Genomic DNA, 19,240 nt, shown 5'->3' with positions numbered 1-19,240 from the left:
TTTAGGATGACTGAAGATGGTAAAACTAAAGTACTGAATTAGTACTGAAGTAGGTAAAACTTAAGTGTTTACGAAACCTAAAGCTTCAAGAGTGAAGCTTCCCTTATGTGACGCCTAAGTCAGGTGTCGATAAACGCAATATTATTTTCCAAATTAAGTATTAGACATCAACTTCTATGACGTGTACAATACAAATGATGTGCTCACTCTAGATGTGGACGACCCTGTACTCAAACAGAACAGATGCGCACAACAACCAGAAATTTTTTCACTCTTACCAACCGAATAGCTCAAACATGGCTTCATGGACAAAGAGAAAAATAGAGAGTGACTCGTCACAGATGAAAAGAAAGCCTATATAAGGAAACCAAGAGAAAGAGGAAAGGCAAGGATGTTAGTCAGTTTAGCATAACTGGTATGCTACACTGCACGTTGGAATGGGATGGGGGAGATTGGAAGAAGAGTCAAGAAAAGGAGAACGAGAGGGGGAGCATACACACGCACATAACGTCACAGACCAGAGCGGCAGTCTTGTGCGATATAGGGCATCATTATGAGTCAGCGCCGGTCGTGCAAATAATTTTACATATTCATATGAGGCACAGCAAACGCTTCATTCGTAAAGAGCTGCTCTGAGAAGACGCACAGGAAACCAGCGCAAAACGTCACACTGTTCTTTACGCTTTCGCCTCAGACGACTCGAATACGAATTCCAAACTTATTGCTTTTCTTCTAAGCCGCTTGCCTCTATCCCCCATCCCGAAAGCTTTCTACACCTAGCTCGGTGTCGTACAGCCTCCGAGGTCAGAGGTGTTGGAAGCTTTCTGCACCGCACGTGGGTTTCCAGTGCCTCCGGGATGTGCCCACCTATGACAAAGCGACGATGTCACGTGATGACGCTTGTGGCTTCGCGTTACGTAACATCATAGTGACGTCGTAAATTTTAGCACTTTATGACGTCGAACGACGACGCCATCTAATGCTGATTGTTTGCATCACTTATTGTTGACGTCACCGACGCCATGATCACTCTTCCCGTTTTATGAGACATCTAAGGCTTTCGCCTTAATGCATTGTGTACGTGTATGCTCGATCATTGCGACGGACTGCTGCCGGTGGTTTATCAACAGTCCAGCTAATTGCAACGGAGGAGGAGGTACGACAGTAGTGACTACGGCAGTAATGACAACAGAAATTAATACATTTGATACTGTTTCAACTTCATTTCTACTCGGAGACTTCTCTAAGGTCAGCTATCTTCCAGAACGTTTGCCACTGACGACGCTGGCGTGCAGTGAATACGCTTGCAGGAATTCGGAAGAAATTGTCATACATCGCGAAGGGTTCCTTTATAAAAGCGCCTCAGGGTTGCTTGGAGCGGTAGAGTATTTTACGGGTTCCGTGCCATTTGGGCATTTTAACACCCTGGCAGGCCGTCACACAGGATCCCTTTTGGAAATAAATTAATGGTGGCCATGGTAGAAACCAATGTGCATGATAATAGTGGATTAATGTAGTGGGTGGACGGTGGGCAGTGGTGGATGGTGGGTGGATAGTGAACAGTAGTTTAGGTGGGCAGATGGTGGACGGTAGGCTAGGTGGGTAGACGGTCTGCTGTGTACAAGGCGGGCATATTTGTCAATGGAATATTTTTCTTTCAACGCTTTTTCAGTTAGGATTGAAAACGTAACTTCCTGCTAGACAAGGTACACAAGTTAACCACAGAAAACATATTGCTGACTCCGAGCTTTCGTTCCGAATGTGTTATGAGGCCAAACAGGCACCAAATACCCCGTTTGCACTGAGCGAAAAACAGCGTCGCTCAGTGAATAAGTTTATTCACTTTTCTACATTTCTTGGTGTTGTGCTCACTCCGTTGTCTTCAGCTTCTGCAGAAAACCCTCACCATTGCATGACGGTAGTTCCTTGGTGGTTCTCATTGAAGCTGCTACAAAGAGGTGCATCTTCAAGCAACCTGAGCAATATTTGAAAACTTTCATTAAAAGATACAAATGTTTTGTTTAAGTAATTAACATAATGATGCGCCTTAGACTACCCCGTTCACACAATGAAATAAATATAGGGATTCCTTGTTGGAAGTATGACATGTTGTTGGTTTAGTTGGTTCGTAGATACAGCAGACACGTTTAAACTGGGCGAAGACAACACGTTAGATCACACAAAAAAGACATCCACACGAAGCGCACGGTGCGTGTGCTTTCTGCGCTTTGTGTGTGTTTCTATGTTCTAACGTGTTGTGTTCGCGTAGTCCAAACGTTTTTCATATTACAGTACAATTGCACTACAAATCACTAAAGCTCGTCAGCTATTACCGGCTGCTGTTATGATTTTTTTTCGCGAGCTGCTCTAAACGTAATAGCGTCGGCATTCCGCGCCGGGAGAATTACTTGCCCTCGCAACACATGGAGGAAGGAAAAATAAGGAGAGGCCCTGAAGTCACATTCGTGAAGCCTCCACATCGCAAACACCCGCATCGCCTCCTAGCGAAGGAGCCTCGAAACATTTCGCGATTTCCGTCGTGTCGTTTGCAAGCGCATGCGCGATTCGAGCCTTTTTTTTTTTTTTCGCCGTACAAGCGGCACCGCGGCGCAGTCGATTCACGCATTCTGCTCCTTGTGTGTGTTCTTTAGGAAAGCTACGCAATGCCCAGCTGTTGCGTATGGTTGCGTACACACGGTGCAAATCGCGTGCACTGCGGAAAGTACCGGGTGTCACTTTCATGTGTACGTACATGTTCGCTTCATCGCTGATCACTAATGCATGGCATTTGCATGCGAAGCTCTCGGATGTGCGCTCTGTTGCCTCTTACTCATTGTGTCAACTCAGAACACACGTGAGCTTTTGTTTTAGGCGTCTGACGCGCCGTACATAACATGCGCCGAAGGCATTGTACGTTTTTAGAGGCTGTGTCGTTCAACGAAAGTGCAATAAACTTATGTTGTTGTTATCGGACTACGTGATGTATGTATTGTGCGGTGTGCGCTCGCTGGATGCTTGTTCTTGTGTGCGTACTGGAATTACAAAGTTTACGTGCACGACTGCGTATACAATACAGCGGTGTCCTCTTTTCGACGTGAAGTTACGTCAGCTATAGGTTGGCGTTGCGCCGAATAGCTACTACGCTCACTCCATATACACGAACAAAGAACCGCTAATCCGGCAACAAATCGGGAAATCGGGCTGCGAGAAAGGGAAGGCCTCACGCCCAGCAGAACGCGTAAGTCAATGCTAGATCAGTTCGAATACGATGATGCAGGGGCTGAACGTTTTTGATCACGGCACGTACCGGTATTCTGTACTGTTGCACAAAAACGCTCCATGAAGAATTTCAGCACGCAGCGCTCGGGTCTGCCACGCACGAACAGCCTGGTAAACGTCTGCTTGCAACATTTTACTGCGTGCGAATCGCACAATACGCGCTAAGTTTATGCCGGGACCGCGGAGAGCACGCCGCGGGGCGTCTGCTGTTTTGTTTGCCCCATACCGGTTTGCTTGCCCCATAAATCTGACGTCACTTCCGCCACACTTTTCGCCAATGCATTGAAATACGATAGGGCATCTCCTCAGTTTTCCTTCCTCCATGTCGCAAAAGGCCGGCGGCGTTAGGTGATGGCAGCTCTTGAATAAAATCTCGTTAAAGCCACAAGTGGGTTAGTTCTGTCGCCAAATAACCTTCCCTTCGCAAAATGAACGCGCGATTTGCTAGCCCGCGCTCAGCAAGTAAAAAAAAACACATAACCAAACCACAGACTAAACTTTCGAACGTTGCAGCGGCAAGTCAAGCCCACAGTGGACGATGCCCGCAGCCGGCCAACGGGGATACGCCGCCGGCCAGTTTCCGCTCGCGCTGCAGCGCCGAGCCCCCGCTCCCTTCTCCCGAAGGCCACCTTCAACATTACGTCATCCTTGAGGGATGGAGTCTGAGCAAATTCCCGTTATTTCAGACATAAACATCAATGAGTGCACAGGGGTGCTAGCATCATCAGTGTTCATAATTGCTTCAGCAATGACACAAAATAAACGCCAAACAAACATCGCCCCTCACAGATTCCCAATCCCAGCACAACCCGGTGGCTGTAGCAATAATTTTTTGTTTGGTTATTCCAAGTTCAGTGACGGTTGCTAAATACCTGTTTTATCTGTGCTTTCAAAATTTTATTTATGCTTTCAGTTTGACGGCGGTTTCTGCGTCCGTCTGACATATACGCGCACTTCTTAACAGTAGCGATTAAGCTCTTCACAAACGTCGCGCAGGAGCAGGTTCAATACATCTGCGAAAACATTCAGCACCGCGGTACTCAATATTCCATGGCAATACCGTGCTCAGAGTAGCGCTCACAACCACCTACCTTTCTCAATAAAACATGCTGGCAGCGTACACATTGCGACGCCCGCCGGTCTTCAGGTGACGTGAGTCGGCGTTGGCTGGCAACCCCGTTTGCGGGCATCCGTCGCTCTAGAGGCAATGTGGTGAGTTCCCGATGTGCACGAACTGTCACGCCGATTCTCCGCGCGACAGGTCGCGTTGCGTGAAACTGTTCCGGCGCTGTGCATGAATTATGTGCGGAAACATTTGAAGGACGGTGTATTCCAATACTAATCAGGTTTATCACTGACAGAGGTATCGTACTTGGGAAGCTGGCGGCTGTTGCTTACTTAGTTTAACGCGTGCCGCGTATCACATTGATTCAAGAAGCTCCGCCTAAGCCAATGACCGCAACATAATACGCACAACAATGACACGCGCAAAAATCAACCGCATCAACACAAACACAATTACCACACCATGACCACGTTTGAATGCACTAGAACAGGGGAGTGCCCGGAACGAGCTTCGAAAAGTGAAGCCCAAACAGGGTCCATCCGCTAGCGGCACTGCGATCGGTAGTTTGCAATGCGTCGCTGTTTAAGAGTTGCGCGCGGCTCAGCCGAAGGGGTGCAGGGTAAAATGCCCGCTTCTCACTCGAAAGGCCCGGGTTCGAATCCCAGCTGTAGATGGTGGGTTCTTATTCTCAATGTCACCTTTTATAGCTGTATTGGTTTTCTTTTGTTTCTTAAAACTAGCTTAAGTTGCTAAGTGTTCATTCAAAAAGTAGCGCAAAATGGGAAGTAAAATAGAAGAAATTTGACGGTGAGCGCAGCTATTTGCAGCGCCACCGCCCTGGATTTAACGAAAACCTAGAGTATGGCCTCCGAGACTTTTGCGAATAAGAGATTCGAAACGAAATTTCATAGTTTACGCTACTTTTTTTAGCAATACGTAGCAACAGAAGCTAGTTTGAAGAGACCAAGGAAAATCAATACAGCTATAAAAGGTGACTCTAAGAATAAAAACCCACCATCTTTAGCTGCAATTCGAACCCGGGCCTTTTGAGTGGGAAGCGGGCATTCTTCCCCTGCACCACATTGGCGGAGCCGCGCGCAACTCTTTAACGACAACACATTGCAGACTGCCGATCGCAGCGCCACAGGCGGATTGACCCTGTTTGGGCTTCACTTTCTGTACATTGGTCCTGCGGCCGTTCCGAGCACCCCCCTGTTTTAGTACGCTCTACCTCGTTGTAGCTGCGCGGCGCCATGTCAGGAAAAAAAATGTGAGAGGACGACAGCGGCGACGGCAGTGGCCATGACCTCAGCGCCTAAAGAAATTTCGCTTCCGACGCTGTCGGACGTGACGTCATCGCCGCCACTGAAATACTGGCTACGGCGAAGACGGCCTCAGAGACACCAGTAGGTTTTGATCTCGGAGGCGAGGTTGTGAGGCGCTACTAGCGCCAGCACATGCTCGAAGCCTGGAAGAGGGAAGTGGTAAACAGCTTCTCGGCTCAAATAACAGTTGTTGGGGTTTTGCTTCCCAAAACCACTGTATGATTTTGAGAGATGCTGTAAAAGGGGGCTCCAGAATTTTGGACCACCTGGGGCTCTTTAAGCGCGCCGAAATCTTAGTACACAGCTGCCTTTCTCAATTCCTCGCCTCCCTTTCCCGAAATCCGGTTCTCGGCTCAAGCCGCAAATTGTTCATACAGCACAGTGCATTGTAAATCTGTTCACGCGAGGTGATTCGGTTGCGTCATGCATTCCACGGACGTTTTTCTCGACCTTTACATCCGTAGCGCATTTGGTGCTTACCTTCAGCCTTATTACAAATGTGAACGAATCGCAATTTCAGCGCGAACGTTATGGCACAGCACGCGTGGCCTCCAGTGGGTACATGCCACGGAGACAAAAAATTAACTGCTCTACAGTGGCCAATAAATCTGCTTGTTCTTCGTGCTCGAATCAACATTCTCAGCCGTGAAAATGGCATCAAAATTGACCAATAATATACCAATGCACTCTTGAGAGGATTTCCGTGATCAGTACAATAAGTGAACTGAAACAAATGTAATATTGAAAAGGAAAGCTCGAAGGGCTCGACCACTCAACACAAAAATATTGATTTATTTCCTGTCAATGAATAAGAAATAAAGAAAAAGTGCTGAAAAGCGTGTATTACGGCAAGTACAACACAAATTCCATCCTGTCTCTTGAGCTTTACATTGCTCCATTACGCATTATCAACCCGCCCAAACTGCTATCCATTTGCATTACAATGATATTTCACATTATGCTCACCATAGTTGCCACTGCTTCCTACCATAATGACGGTGTTTGACGCAGCTTCTCCAGCATGGTACACCATCTGTTTGCTCACCCACCATTCCATCGCTGCTTTCCAGCATTCGACCGATGGTGGGCGCAGTCTCCCAACACTACCCACTATTTTTCTGCTACTCTCTACCTTCGTCTACCATCCTTTCCATCTTACCGAGCTAACGTACACCCTGCGACCCACCACTGTCCACCACTGACCACTATAAACAACATGATTTCCAGCATGCCCAGCATTATTTTCATTATGTCCACCATCTTTTCCAGTATCCACCATGGTAGTTTTTGCAGTAGGGATATGTTCGTCATTCTTTTGTAAACAACACGTGGCACGCCGCTACTTCCTTTAACAGCGCTTTTTTATAGTACACCAGCTGGGCGTAGGTTACTCTATGGCGCGGATAGCACGGATTTCTATATTTTTCCTCGCTTTATTTCTGGCCGCAGTCTGATTATGTTTCCGGCAGACGACATATTCGACTGCCACCGCACCGTAGCACACGCCATCGCCAGCACCTTAAAGGATGGCGGAAAACGTAACGGTAAGTATTATCGGATATCATGGCTTTGCCGCGGCAATGGTGTTAGTCTGTTTCTCAACCAATATATATTATGATAATGGGATAATAACCATGGACTGCATTGAGAATTTAGGGAAAGTTTTAACATACGAACTTTCAACTTCTTTGATACAAAAACTGAGTGATGTGGGGTTTTCTAGAGGGGAGCTGTGATGCAGCGATAACGCCGCGATGATGTGGCTAACTGTGACTATTTCTCAGAAACGATAAATGTAGGCGAACGGCACCTGGGTTAATCTGAGACAGCAAATTTTTCGCATATATCCACAGGTAACAAAAAGGCGGAATAACACAGATAGTATTCCGGAGGCTGTAGATAGTGTTCCGGAGCCACGGGAATTTTGTTGGGTACAATGCACGCGAGGCAGATAGCTTCATTCGGGAACAAGTGTTGAGGACTCTGCAAAAAGTCGTCACTGTCTTTTTCTTAGCGATATTAAGGTGTCACTATTTGAGGAGAGGCACTGGAATGTCTGTTATGTAAAATGCGAGTTTATGTTAGCGCATGCAAGCCACTAAAAAAAAATAACGTCAGGCCAAGGAGCTCTTGATGCTTCGGTGCAAGCAGATGGCCGTAGAAGACCAGTAGAATTGCCAGTTGTATTAAAAAAACGCTAATATACTAAAACGCGTTACACTCTACATGGGTTCGCATGGAATGCACGGCCGAGAACGAAGAGGATGAAAGGGACATTGGCCGCACTTCAAGGTCAAACCCAGGCACAAATATTTTTTTGCTGGGTGTGTACCGAAATAGGTAGAGTAGTACGCTGATTTTAGTCGAGAACAGAAGAAATACAGACTGGTTTCAAAGATGGCACGCAAGCCTAGTTGCGGCTTATCTTGTAGCCCTGAAAAACCGTAGGAAAACCAAGCGTATGCTCACAACAGCTAATCACACTGTCGATGACCGCAGCATTTAAAATTAAAAGTCCAGCACAGCTTGAACATGTGGAAATTGATGGAATGGTGTGTATTACTTACTTTCTCGTCGTAGTTGCACGGCAGCACAATCTTCCCTTATTTATCGAAAAACACACTCCAGTAACAAATGCTGAGGAAAATATTGTTCATGGAAGTATTCGAATCTTTAGCAGCAAATAAGTTTAGCTGTAAAATATTACTGCAATATTATAACTACCAAAAAACTCACAGGCTCGCTAATGCGTCCGCCTCAGTCGACTCGAAAGTGAAAGCCATTTTCTTCTTCTTCAACGTCGATGTACTGAACGTCCCGCGCACCCCTCCGAAAGCTCTCTGCGACTAATGCGGGTTTGCAATGCCTTCAGGATCGCAGGTATTGTAAGCTTTCGGCACGTCACCTTGTTTTGTCCTGCCTCCGCGTCCATTCCTCTTGTCTTCTCTTCCTCTCTCTCTCCTATCGCCCCCTTATCCCTCTCCTCCAGTGCCGAACCTCCCTGTCTTTCTTTGCTTCTATCTCACTCTCTCTCGTTCGCCTCCGGGATTGACTCACCATTGACCAAGCAACGATGTCGTTTTATTGCGTCACCATGTGACGTCACTGTGACATCATGATGGCGTCACAAATTTCGGTTAACTGTGATGTCATCACGACGTCATCATGTGATCATTTTTTGTTATCACTCGTGTTGGCGCCGCCGACGTGAGACGCAGACGCGGTACACCGGTCAATTTGCTCATTTCAAGGCATCTAAGGATTCCGCCTTAATGAATCTCGCATTGTATATTGTATATATATTGTTATTGTATATTCAATATTTTTATTGCATGTTGTCATTATATTGTTATTGTATATGAAATGACATTTTTTTGTGTAGGCAGGTGGAATGAAATGTGCTTCAGAGAACGGGGTGCGTATCTTTTATAATAAATGCCAATCCTCTTGAGTAGGGATGTTATTCTTATGTCTCTACAGTCCGGTATATAGAATATTGTTTGGTGTACTGCATTAGAGGATGCGTCGTGGCATTAGATTTCACATTTTGTCAGTGCAAAAGCAGTACACGGACCCGTATATTAATGAGTTATTGTTACCCATTGGTTATAGTGCAGCAGATAATCTGGCCTTAAGGTCAGTATTTGCATTTCATGGGCATTATGTTCCCTTGGTTTGTGCATTTTTCTGTGATCCTACGTACAGTGTCTTTTGTACTGAGTATAGCAAGCACACCTATTCATAAGATCGTATTAAGAGAGGCGACATCCAAAACCTCTCTCAAAATGTCACCGGCTTAAGCCTATTTAAACGGTGTATTTAACAAAATGTAGAGGCTGCTGACGAAGACAGCCAAGAGCCAAACCAGGCTATGGTGATATTTTTGCTGTTTCCTGAATTGATGACGCTTTGCTTTTACCCTAACATCTGATGAAACAAATTCACGCAATCGAGTCAATAAAACGAACAGATGAGGAAAATACTTAGCTGGACTCGTAACTCTGTTTAATAAAAAATAGAAGACAAAAAAATTGGGCAGATCTCACGTACCGTGGCGGTCAGTGTTATGCGAAGCGTGTGGCGGGAAGGTGACTGTGGCGGAATTTTTTTACTGAGCGAAAAGTTACAAAATGACACTAAAGAACCTATACCAATTTGCCCGCCTTTCAACACTTCTGACACTAAAGATTTGTATAAATTTTATACGCACGCATATGTGTAGAAGAGCCGCATGTGTGTTGTATAACCAGTTGTTTACAGTTGGGTAACGCTGCCAACGGTAACGTGGGCATTACCAACACCATGGTATGTAGGGCTTATGCCTGTCCCTTAATATGACGAACGCACGCACGTTTCACTTTGTGCATGTGTGGAAGAGTTTCTCGGTAGTTGTTGAACAAGGTTAACATCAACGTGATCAGTGAGCACCAGCCGCTGGTCATGACTTGTTATCGGATGCGGTCGTGATAGCGGTGACGAGGGGTCCATGTGTAGTGAAGTGTGAGGTATAGATGGAGATTGTCAGTGCCTCGGTTATATCGTCGACAAATGTTTTGTCGGTATAGACCGTCGAGGCTGGTTTAGGCCTGGATAGTGCTACGTAGCCAACATCAGTGGATTCGTAGACTACGTGGGCGTATGTGGCCTACGTAGCCTAGACTACAAAGCGGCTGTCAATCAATGTGGCATCATCCTCGGTCAGCACGAGGCCATCGCCAAGCCTCGTAAGAAATGAAGAGGACACTGCGTCGTTCTGGCCAAATAAGTGCGCTTTACGGTGCGGTGATGTGAATATCATAAATAACGTTCTTGAATGTATTCCTCCGGGGTCAAGCAACGCTTCAATGTAGCTTGCTGGATCATAGGAATGCAAATGAAATGCTCATTATACTGCTGTAAAAGCGGAGCCAACACTGGAACCACAGACGATAATCTGATATCACGCCTGTGGCGTAAGAGCATCGTGTAGTGTTTATTGATTTCTTGTGAAATTAGATAGCAAGCACCACAACCACAATTGACGTTGCACCAATATTACGCCTGCGTAGGCTGTTTTTCCAGACCAGCTTAGAGTCCTGGTGCTGCTTTAGTGGTAGAATATCTGATTGCCACGCAGAATGCTTGAGTTCGATTCCCGCTGGGATCTTAATTTTCATTCTTTCCATTCGTTGAGTCTACGCTGCCGATGTTGGTTTTCTTTAACGCTCTGGCATTTAAGTTACCAAAGTCTGTTCTCGCCGTTCCTGGATAGATATAAACTGTCAGTCCCCTGTGGCGCATACCCGTACACCACGGCCCGTGGTAAACGGGTATGTGCCACACGTGTCTGACGACGTACGCGACAGGATTTTCACGTTATTTATGTCATGACCCGACAGTCATATTCGTCAAATTCTCTTACCCTCCTATGCCACTTTTGGTCTACACCACGCTAAGTGGGCGATAATAAGAACACCCAGACGTAAGCGGCAAATAGATAGATAGATAGATAGATAGATAGATAGATAGATAGATAGATAGATAGATAGATAGATAGATAGATAGATAGATAGATAGATAGATAGATAGATAGATAGATAGATAGATAGATAGATAGATAGATAGATAGAAACGCTCGAAGTGCCAAAGGTTCGCTAAGAAATGCTTCGCATCTAACAACGCGGACTGCCATCATGAAAATTATGTGCAGCACAATGAGGTGTCCGGAATTGGCACGTGGGTTATGGCGAGCGTTATCGTTATGTCTTTGTGCTGCAAGAAACTATTTTTATGGGCGCATCTTCCAACGCCAGCGTGCGTCACCTGACGCTTGATTTTCCGTTTAATCTTCGTTGCAAGTTCAGCGAAGTGTTGTCCTACTCTCTTGATATTTTATGTTTCTGTGCCCCGGTGTCATAAAGTAGTCATTCAAGGCACTGCAGTTTCCAGATCTCGAGAAATCCTCCACTTTCATACAATGTTGTCTTTGCAGGTAACATCGCATTATAGTGGGAGGAATAGAAAAACAAGTGACAAAGAAGTGTACCATGAAATTGATGGCTGTTTCGTTTGCACTGGATTCGTCGAAGAATTCGTCCGTGAAGCGCTTAGATATAAGCCACGTCCGGACGATATTTTCATTGCAAGCTATCCCAAGTGCGGGACGACATGGATGCAACACATAGTGTACAATATCCTGAACAACCGGCCGCCACCGAGGGGCCTGCTCGAACGGACAACCGCCATGCCATTCTTGGAGCTGCAGGGCGCTGAATCTGCGGTAGCGATGCCGAGACCAGGAGCCATTAAAACCCACCTGCCGTTTCATTTGCACCCCTATTCAAAGGAGGCCAAGTACTGCACTTCAGCTATTTTTTATTAAGTTGCCTTGTCATTTGCACAGTGGTATTGAAGACCATGAACACGCGCATCCGTGGAGAGTGATACTCGTCCTTAAGCCAAAAGGAAGTTTTTCATATAACAGTACCTTACACAGTTGAAAAAAAGAAGTCACTGAAGCCAACGTTTTGACAAAAGGACTTCTCTTCGTGAAGACATTATTCTGCCTCCTTAGAAACCTTTATGTGTACGCTCTGCTCTCTCCGCCTACCACTGAAGTGGGATAGGAGAGGGCACGTGCGAAAAGACAGAGCGGGGAGGGGAAAGAAAGGACCGGAGGGTGCTATCGAAATATGTTTGGTTCAGAAAAGGGCGGTAGATATCCATTCCATTTTATTTTATGGGGTCTATCTTCCCAAGGTCATTTAGGCTATGACAGACGCCTATGTAAAAACAGCATTGTCTTGTTACATTAATGAATAATTGCTTACTACTGCATGCGATTACCCTGGTAAAAACACGCCACAATATCATCGTTAGGTAACGTTTATACAGAGGCATTGACGAACCACAAACGTGAACGAGCACATACATCCACACAGAGATTATCAAGGCTGCTGGGCGACATAACTAGAAACTTATGGGCTTTATATATCCCCGTTTGAGGTACCACACATTCCACCAGCGAGGAGCCATGAAGTTACACATATTATTATGGTGACTTTTGATAGTGGCACGGTGCTTTCGAGTCGAGTTTTTTGACCCAGACTCTCACATCTTACTGCTTGCGTACGGGTACGCCACGGCGAAAAAAAAGTGTTATTCTAGCATAAACAAGACGGTTATCGTTTTCCTAAATTTTCCGTGAGAGTTTCAGAACTGCTTCTATTAGGGGTAGCAAACTACTCGTATTAGGGGTAGTATCGTTTACGAACCCGTCAAGCACGCTAGTAGTAACCTTTCTAAGCAGTGACACGCTGAGTAGTAATCACAACGTTAAGTACCTCTCCCATAGTTCTATAGCGGTGATGCACTAGCGAAACGTATATAACTTGAGAAGGGGGGCAGTAAATGCTGCATTAACTAACATTTATTACCATTTTTTCAGACTGCATCATGAAAGGAAAGCTCTGCAACACTGCTCCTTTATTTTTATTTCGTTACCGATCTGAAATGGCGTCGTAACACCTGAGTACGTTTTAGTGAATCTCAGGTGCATGTATATGTTTTTTTTTCTTTGACCTCACCCGTAGGTACATCTATATAACCAGAAATCCGTACGACTGCTGCGTTTCCTTCTACTACCACACCAAAGGCGATCCTGACAGCCACTTCGGAAATGGCACTTTTGACGAGTTCTTGGACCTGTTCCTCGAAGGTCAAGTGGACTTTGGGGACTACTTTGAGCACGTTATGTCCTGGTACGAGCGGAGGTTCGACGACAACGTCCTCTTCGTGGCCTACGAGGATCTCAAGAGGGACACAGCAGAATGGATCATTAGGATTGCAGAATTCATCGGGAAAAAGTATGGCTGCGAACTAAGGCAGAACAAGACCGCGCTTGAGCGCGTTATAAACAACACAAGCGTACAACATATGCAAAGCGGTGAGAACGAAGCTTACAGGAAGCGGAAAGAGGATATGAAGTACATCAGCGAAGATAAGAAGCCGCGCTGGATGAAGGTCACTGAAGAAAGACTGGGCGAAGCAATCAAGAAACCCATAACCGGAGACCTTGTACGCAAGGGAGCCGTGGGTGATTGGCGGAATCACTTCACCCCAGAGCAAGTGATTCGCATGAAGCGCACGATTGCTGTGAAAACAGCTGGAAGTGATGTTATGCGTTTGTGGGACGATATTGGTCTTCCTTAAAATAACAAACGGCACAAGAGTTTAGCTCGAGGGCGAAGCAACTTCACAGCGTGGAATAAAAAGGACGATGACAGTAATAAAAAAACGGACTGGGTAGCGAGGGTATATATTTTCTCGTATACTGGGTCGTTAAGAAATGTGTATCCGTAGTATAACGAATAAATAAAGTTCGGCAGCATGTTACACTCGATGTAGCACTTGCACGCTCTTAGAAAAAAGAGTCCTTTGTCACTTCTTTTAGAGTTCTGGCTTGCCTCGTACATGACTCTCTGTAAAGAGACGCGTCAGCTCTTTTTGCCGATCATTATGCTCTCTTCGGAGAGTCTTGTGATCCAGAAGACAGTTGATGTGCCCCTTTAATGCGAAAAATATACGTGGCAAGTCTTTTCTCACTCATTGTGCTCTTGCAGCTCCCTGTTCCAGTGAAAGTGCATAGGCCGAGGCTCAACCATGAGGCGCGACAATGCCGTACCAGCTTCCAAAAAAAAAAAGCATTCGTGGTATTCCCATATTTTCACTGGAAGTGGGAGCGTCATTCGTCGGCAGACAAAAGCCGCCGTAGCAGGGAGCTTGAGGCCACATGTTAATAAACTCTGAAAAGGTGGTTTAAAAACGCGTGACAGAAAACTTCCCACGTAGTAAAATTGAATTGTGCCATCCTTTTACTACGTTCCTCAGAGGTGGTGGTAAAACTATGTCATCTACCACCTCATGAGGTAGTAGCTCAAAGTGTACTCAAAGTAGCTCTAAGTGTACTCAAACATGGGGTAGTAATTTTAGGAGCAAGGGAGTTCTCAAAGGCAATGATTTGCAAAAACCCCAATCTCGGCCAATTTTTTCTTAGAGTGTACAATATGCACATCCGAACTGCACGGCTGCACGAAGTTCACTTTCTTCAGGGAATTCAGACACTCCCAATAAATGCTCAGCAAAAGTTTTTCAAAAAAATGTTGACACTCTTCGCAGCAAAGAATTTTAGCAGTGGAATATTTGGCTGCCCTAATAGAGACATGAAAGACCGCAAGAACGCACACTTCATCGCATATGAAAGAATGTTTTAATCTAGCAATGCAGAATTAATAATATAGCTCGGCCTAAGGGTTGCATAGCTTGGTTAAAGCTGATTCCCACCAACAATAGCGGCACTTTTTATTTTTCTGATAGCGAGAATTAGCAGAAAAATCTTAGTACACTCTACTGTTGTGTACTCTATCGCTTAGTATTTGAGATTCTGTGTGAGTGTGCAACAATCACAAGCACTTCGTGAATTGTGCATGCCTCAATCACAACATAGAGCAGCTGCATATTACACGTGTTGCAAGAGTTGTTCCGTGGCTTTGGGTAGGAAGACCGGGCTTTCGTGTAGGCAGCTGATAACAAAACTGCTAGAGAGCGAATTCAAGCAATGAACTAACAAGATGCCATCAGCTACACTGCTTAACAAGCCTTCGCGATGTTATTCAGGAAAGTGCTTGAATTTTTTGTCCGTGTGCTTGATAGCTAATATACCGGTGGTGACGGAGAACTACACCCATAAAATCGGTTGGTGTGGTGATCTCCTAACAGCCTTTACTCTAAAACCGAACATGAATCGAAAGTAAACCGATTTCAAGTAGCTTAAAGCTAAAGGTGGTCTTGCTGGTTCATGACAGCTTACGACAGCGCACGTAAGCTATAGCAATAGGTCATTGACTATTTTTATGCGTCTGTTTCGTCCTAGTCTTTCATGCACACTGCCACAAACAGTCGTAAAGGTTGAGTCCGAGCAGAAGGCCCCAGCGGCTAGTCCAACCAAGTCTATCAGTGATTGGTGGTATGCCAGGTCAGAGCTGGACAGTCGCGCCTGTTTCTGCTTCGACGTAAGTGTTTTCGCCGGCTCGGTGTTTTCGCGCTGAATACGTCGACGAATTCTTCCATAATGCGCCCAGATCTAGACCCCGTCAAGACGATATACTCATCATAATTCATCCAAACTGTGGAACAACATGAATGCAGTACATACTCTACAATTTTCACTCTATTCTACAAGCCCGACGCTCCGCTCCCCCTCCACGCCCACGTCAAGACACGGCACCGCCGTAATTCCGCCGCCACACACCGCCGCCACCAACACCGACGTCATTCCGCCCGCCTGTCGACAGCAGCTACGCACCTAGAAAGACTGACATTTGGCGTGCCGCCGACAACCGCCCACTCTGCTACCACTGCCGAGAAGCCGGACACACTACCGCTGCCAGTACCGTGAAATGGGGCTGCGTAGTTTTACAATCAACGCGCCTCGTCGAGAACGAGATGAGCGGCCATGTGACATCGCCGACTATCTTGCAGGAGCACAATGGACCCCGAAGGACCTTCCAGATCGCCATCGCCAGGCTGCTACGTCTCTACCAAACGCCGACCATACACTGACCCAACCCGGGGCCGGTTACCTAACCGGTGTCCGGATAACTACGGGCAGCAACCGATCGAGGCGCGCTTGCTGTATGACGTAATACCGAAGATCCTCCGCCACCAGTGACGACGCCGCGGTGAAATCTAATGAATACGAAAGCCGAACGGAGCCCTGACGTAGAAACTTCACTGCCCGAAGAAGACCTGATAACGCAACGTCGAAGCAGCGGGAAAAACCGGTGTAGCCATGATCCGACGCCACGACCGAACCGCTACGTAAAACGACGAACTGGCGACCTCGACGTTGTTATCGACGGCCACAGCATCACAGCTATCGTCGACACCGGAGCCGACTTTTCTGTCATCAGTGGACCGTTCGGCACAAAGCTGATGAAAGTTAAGACAGCCTGGGAAGGCCCCGAAATCCGGAGAGCTGTACGTCACCTAGTAACGCCAGCCGGAATCTGCAGAGCAAGAGTCACCATTAACAACCGGATTGATCCCGCAAGCTTCGTAGTCCTACACTGTGGCTCAAATCATGTCATCCTTGGTATGGACTTCCTAGGGCTTTATGACGCAGTGATCGAACTGACATACAAGTCGCTAACACTATCCACAGAAAAAGCAATACCGCCGCACACGCTGCCGGGAAAGCACGTCTCGGACGGGCTGGAAAACCAGGTCACCAAACACCCCCCCCCCCCCGCTCCAACGTCATCATTTCCAGCAGACAAGCAGATATCAGCACACCTGGAATATTGCATCCGGCGTGCCTGCGCATAGAATCCGAGCTGCTATTGTTTTGCTGTAACACAGCAAAACAATAGCGGCGTCACGGCCGTAGTGGCTACTACGGAGCCTGCTACAGCGCTGCACCAGACGAGGTGAAGTATTTCCCGTGGGTCTCAGCAGACGTGCGCCACTAAAATTCAAAGTGCGTTCTCGCTATGTGCGCTGGCACTCCTCTAAGTGCAGCCACGTCGAGCCGTGTTTGCCCTAGGAGTAGATGGTATGCACTATAGGCGCAAAATGAAACCCTAACAACATCATCAACCTGTTTACGCCCACTGCAGGGCAAAGGCCTCTCCCATGTTCCGCCAATCAACCCGCTCCTGTGCTTTCTGCTGCCACGTTATACATACAAACTTCTTAATCTCATCTACCCACCTAATTTTCTGTCTCCCCCTCACGCGTTTGCCATCTCTTGGAATCCAGTCAGTTACCCTTAATGGCCACCGGCTATCCTGTCGACGTGCTACGTGCCCGGCCAGTATCCATTTCTTCTTCTTGATTTCAACTATGATATCCTTAACCCTCGTTTGTTCCCTGACCCACTCTGCTCTCTTCCTGTCTCTTAAGGTTACACCTATCATTTTCCTTTCCATCGCTCGCTGCGTCGTCCTCAATTTAAGTTGTGTCCTCTTTGTAAGTCTCCAGGTTTCTGCTCCGTAGGTAAGTACCGGTAAGATGTAGCTGTTATATACCTTCCTCTTGAGAGATAGTGGTAGACCATCATTCATGATTTGATAATGCTTGCCGAATGAGCCCCATCCCATCCTTATTCTTCTAGTTATTTCACTCTCATGGTTCGGCTCCGTGGTTACTACCTGTCCTAACTAGACGTCCCAAGTAGACGTAAACCCTAACAACGGCAAGCATTAAATATGGTACAATGCGCAAAGTCCCGTCATCATCAATGAGATGCGCTCAGCACTCCAGTTTTGCAGCACTGCGCATGTCCACGGTGATGAATGGACGGCGCGCACTATATATACCGTTGCTAATGCTCGCAGGTGTTCGCGTTTCTTTTGACGCCGACAGTACGCACTTGCAATTTTTAACAGTATAGCGGGGGCGCTGCGTGCATGATATGATAGCGTTTAATACTGTCGAAAGATAACGAGATCTGCCGACTAAGCGCAAGCACTCAAGGCACACTCAGCTGCGAGCGCCGTCTGCTAGGCTGATGCCAAAATATAGCGATATAGCGATACGTGGGCGTGTCTCCGCCTCCTGGAGGCTCATGCTTTCCAGGTAGATGTGTATGGCACTCGCACAAAAGAAAACAAAGGGACTGATGACGCGGCAGAAAGCACTGGTCCAAAAGGCAGCTAGCAGTACAGCACAGTCGAGGACACTTGCACGTGGCGCTGCATAACACGTATGCGCATACCCTTAACCATATCTCGGATGTGCTCCGGCGTACGGCGCTCTTTCCTTAAAGCAGACGTAAAGATATGTTAAAGGAAACAGCTTAGCTGACGGCGCTCGCAGTTCAGTGTGCTTTGTGCGCTTCCGCATCGTTGGCAGATCTCATTACCTTTAGTGAATATTAGATCCTATCATATTAGACGCTCCTGTTATGCTGTTAAAAATGGCAAGGGTGTACGTACCTGTGCTTGAGCATTTCACTATTGTAACTGCAGCCTCTGAGATAAATCTTTGTGAAAGACAAGACTTTCAAGACATCTATAGTGATAGTCAGCCGTATACGTCCTGTAGGCCGTGTGACTGTCCCAAGCAGGTTACTCACAGACAGCGTCTCTAACCATGATTAAATTCACTTGATTCACGCTAGCGCTCATCACTTGTGGTAGTAATTGGCTCGCGGTAACCTAAAAGACTGATTCCAACAGCAATTAGAGCACTTGAATACCTCTTTATGCTTCTGTTTGGAACAAATATTGACTGCATTAAATGGTTCAAACGCTTCTCATTGTGTGTAGTTGTCTAATTCCTAATGAGATTACGCCACACATATATAATCTCTTGGTCTTATATGTTGCAGGACTTACTACAATTTATTCTTTATTTATTCTTAGGAATCAGCGGAAAAGGCATTGGCGTCGTCAGTAACCGGTAACAACTCTCGTTTAACTTGAAATCCACAAAAAAGGCTATCGCTGCAGTGTTGTTTCGTGTGCTTTTGCTAATTATGCTGGCAGAGAAATAGCAAGTGGTATTTAGCTACTCTTGTCCGGCTGCGTAT

General features: G+C 46.4%; 1 protein-coding gene across 1 annotated transcript; it reads left to right on the top strand.

The window, feature by feature from the left end:
* The first annotated feature begins 7,124 nt into the window (after positions 1-7,124).
* Positions 7,125-13,948, top strand: LOC119373227 (sulfotransferase ssu-1). The gene is made up of 3 exons (XM_037643236.1): positions 7,125-7,214; positions 11,642-12,003; positions 13,242-13,948. The coding sequence occupies exons 1-3, from the start codon at positions 7,197-7,199 to the stop codon at positions 13,858-13,860; spliced, it is 999 nt and encodes a 332-aa protein (XP_037499164.1). The 5' UTR covers positions 7,125-7,196; the 3' UTR covers positions 13,861-13,948.
* The last annotated feature ends 5,292 nt before the right edge of the window (positions 13,949-19,240 follow it).

Source organism: Rhipicephalus sanguineus, chromosome 11 (assembly GCF_013339695.2).
Source record: "Rhipicephalus sanguineus isolate Rsan-2018 chromosome 11, BIME_Rsan_1.4, whole genome shotgun sequence".
NCBI lineage: Eukaryota > Metazoa > Arthropoda > Arachnida > Ixodida > Ixodidae > Rhipicephalus > Rhipicephalus sanguineus.
This window is presented reverse-complemented; position numbering and strand designations above follow the sequence as displayed.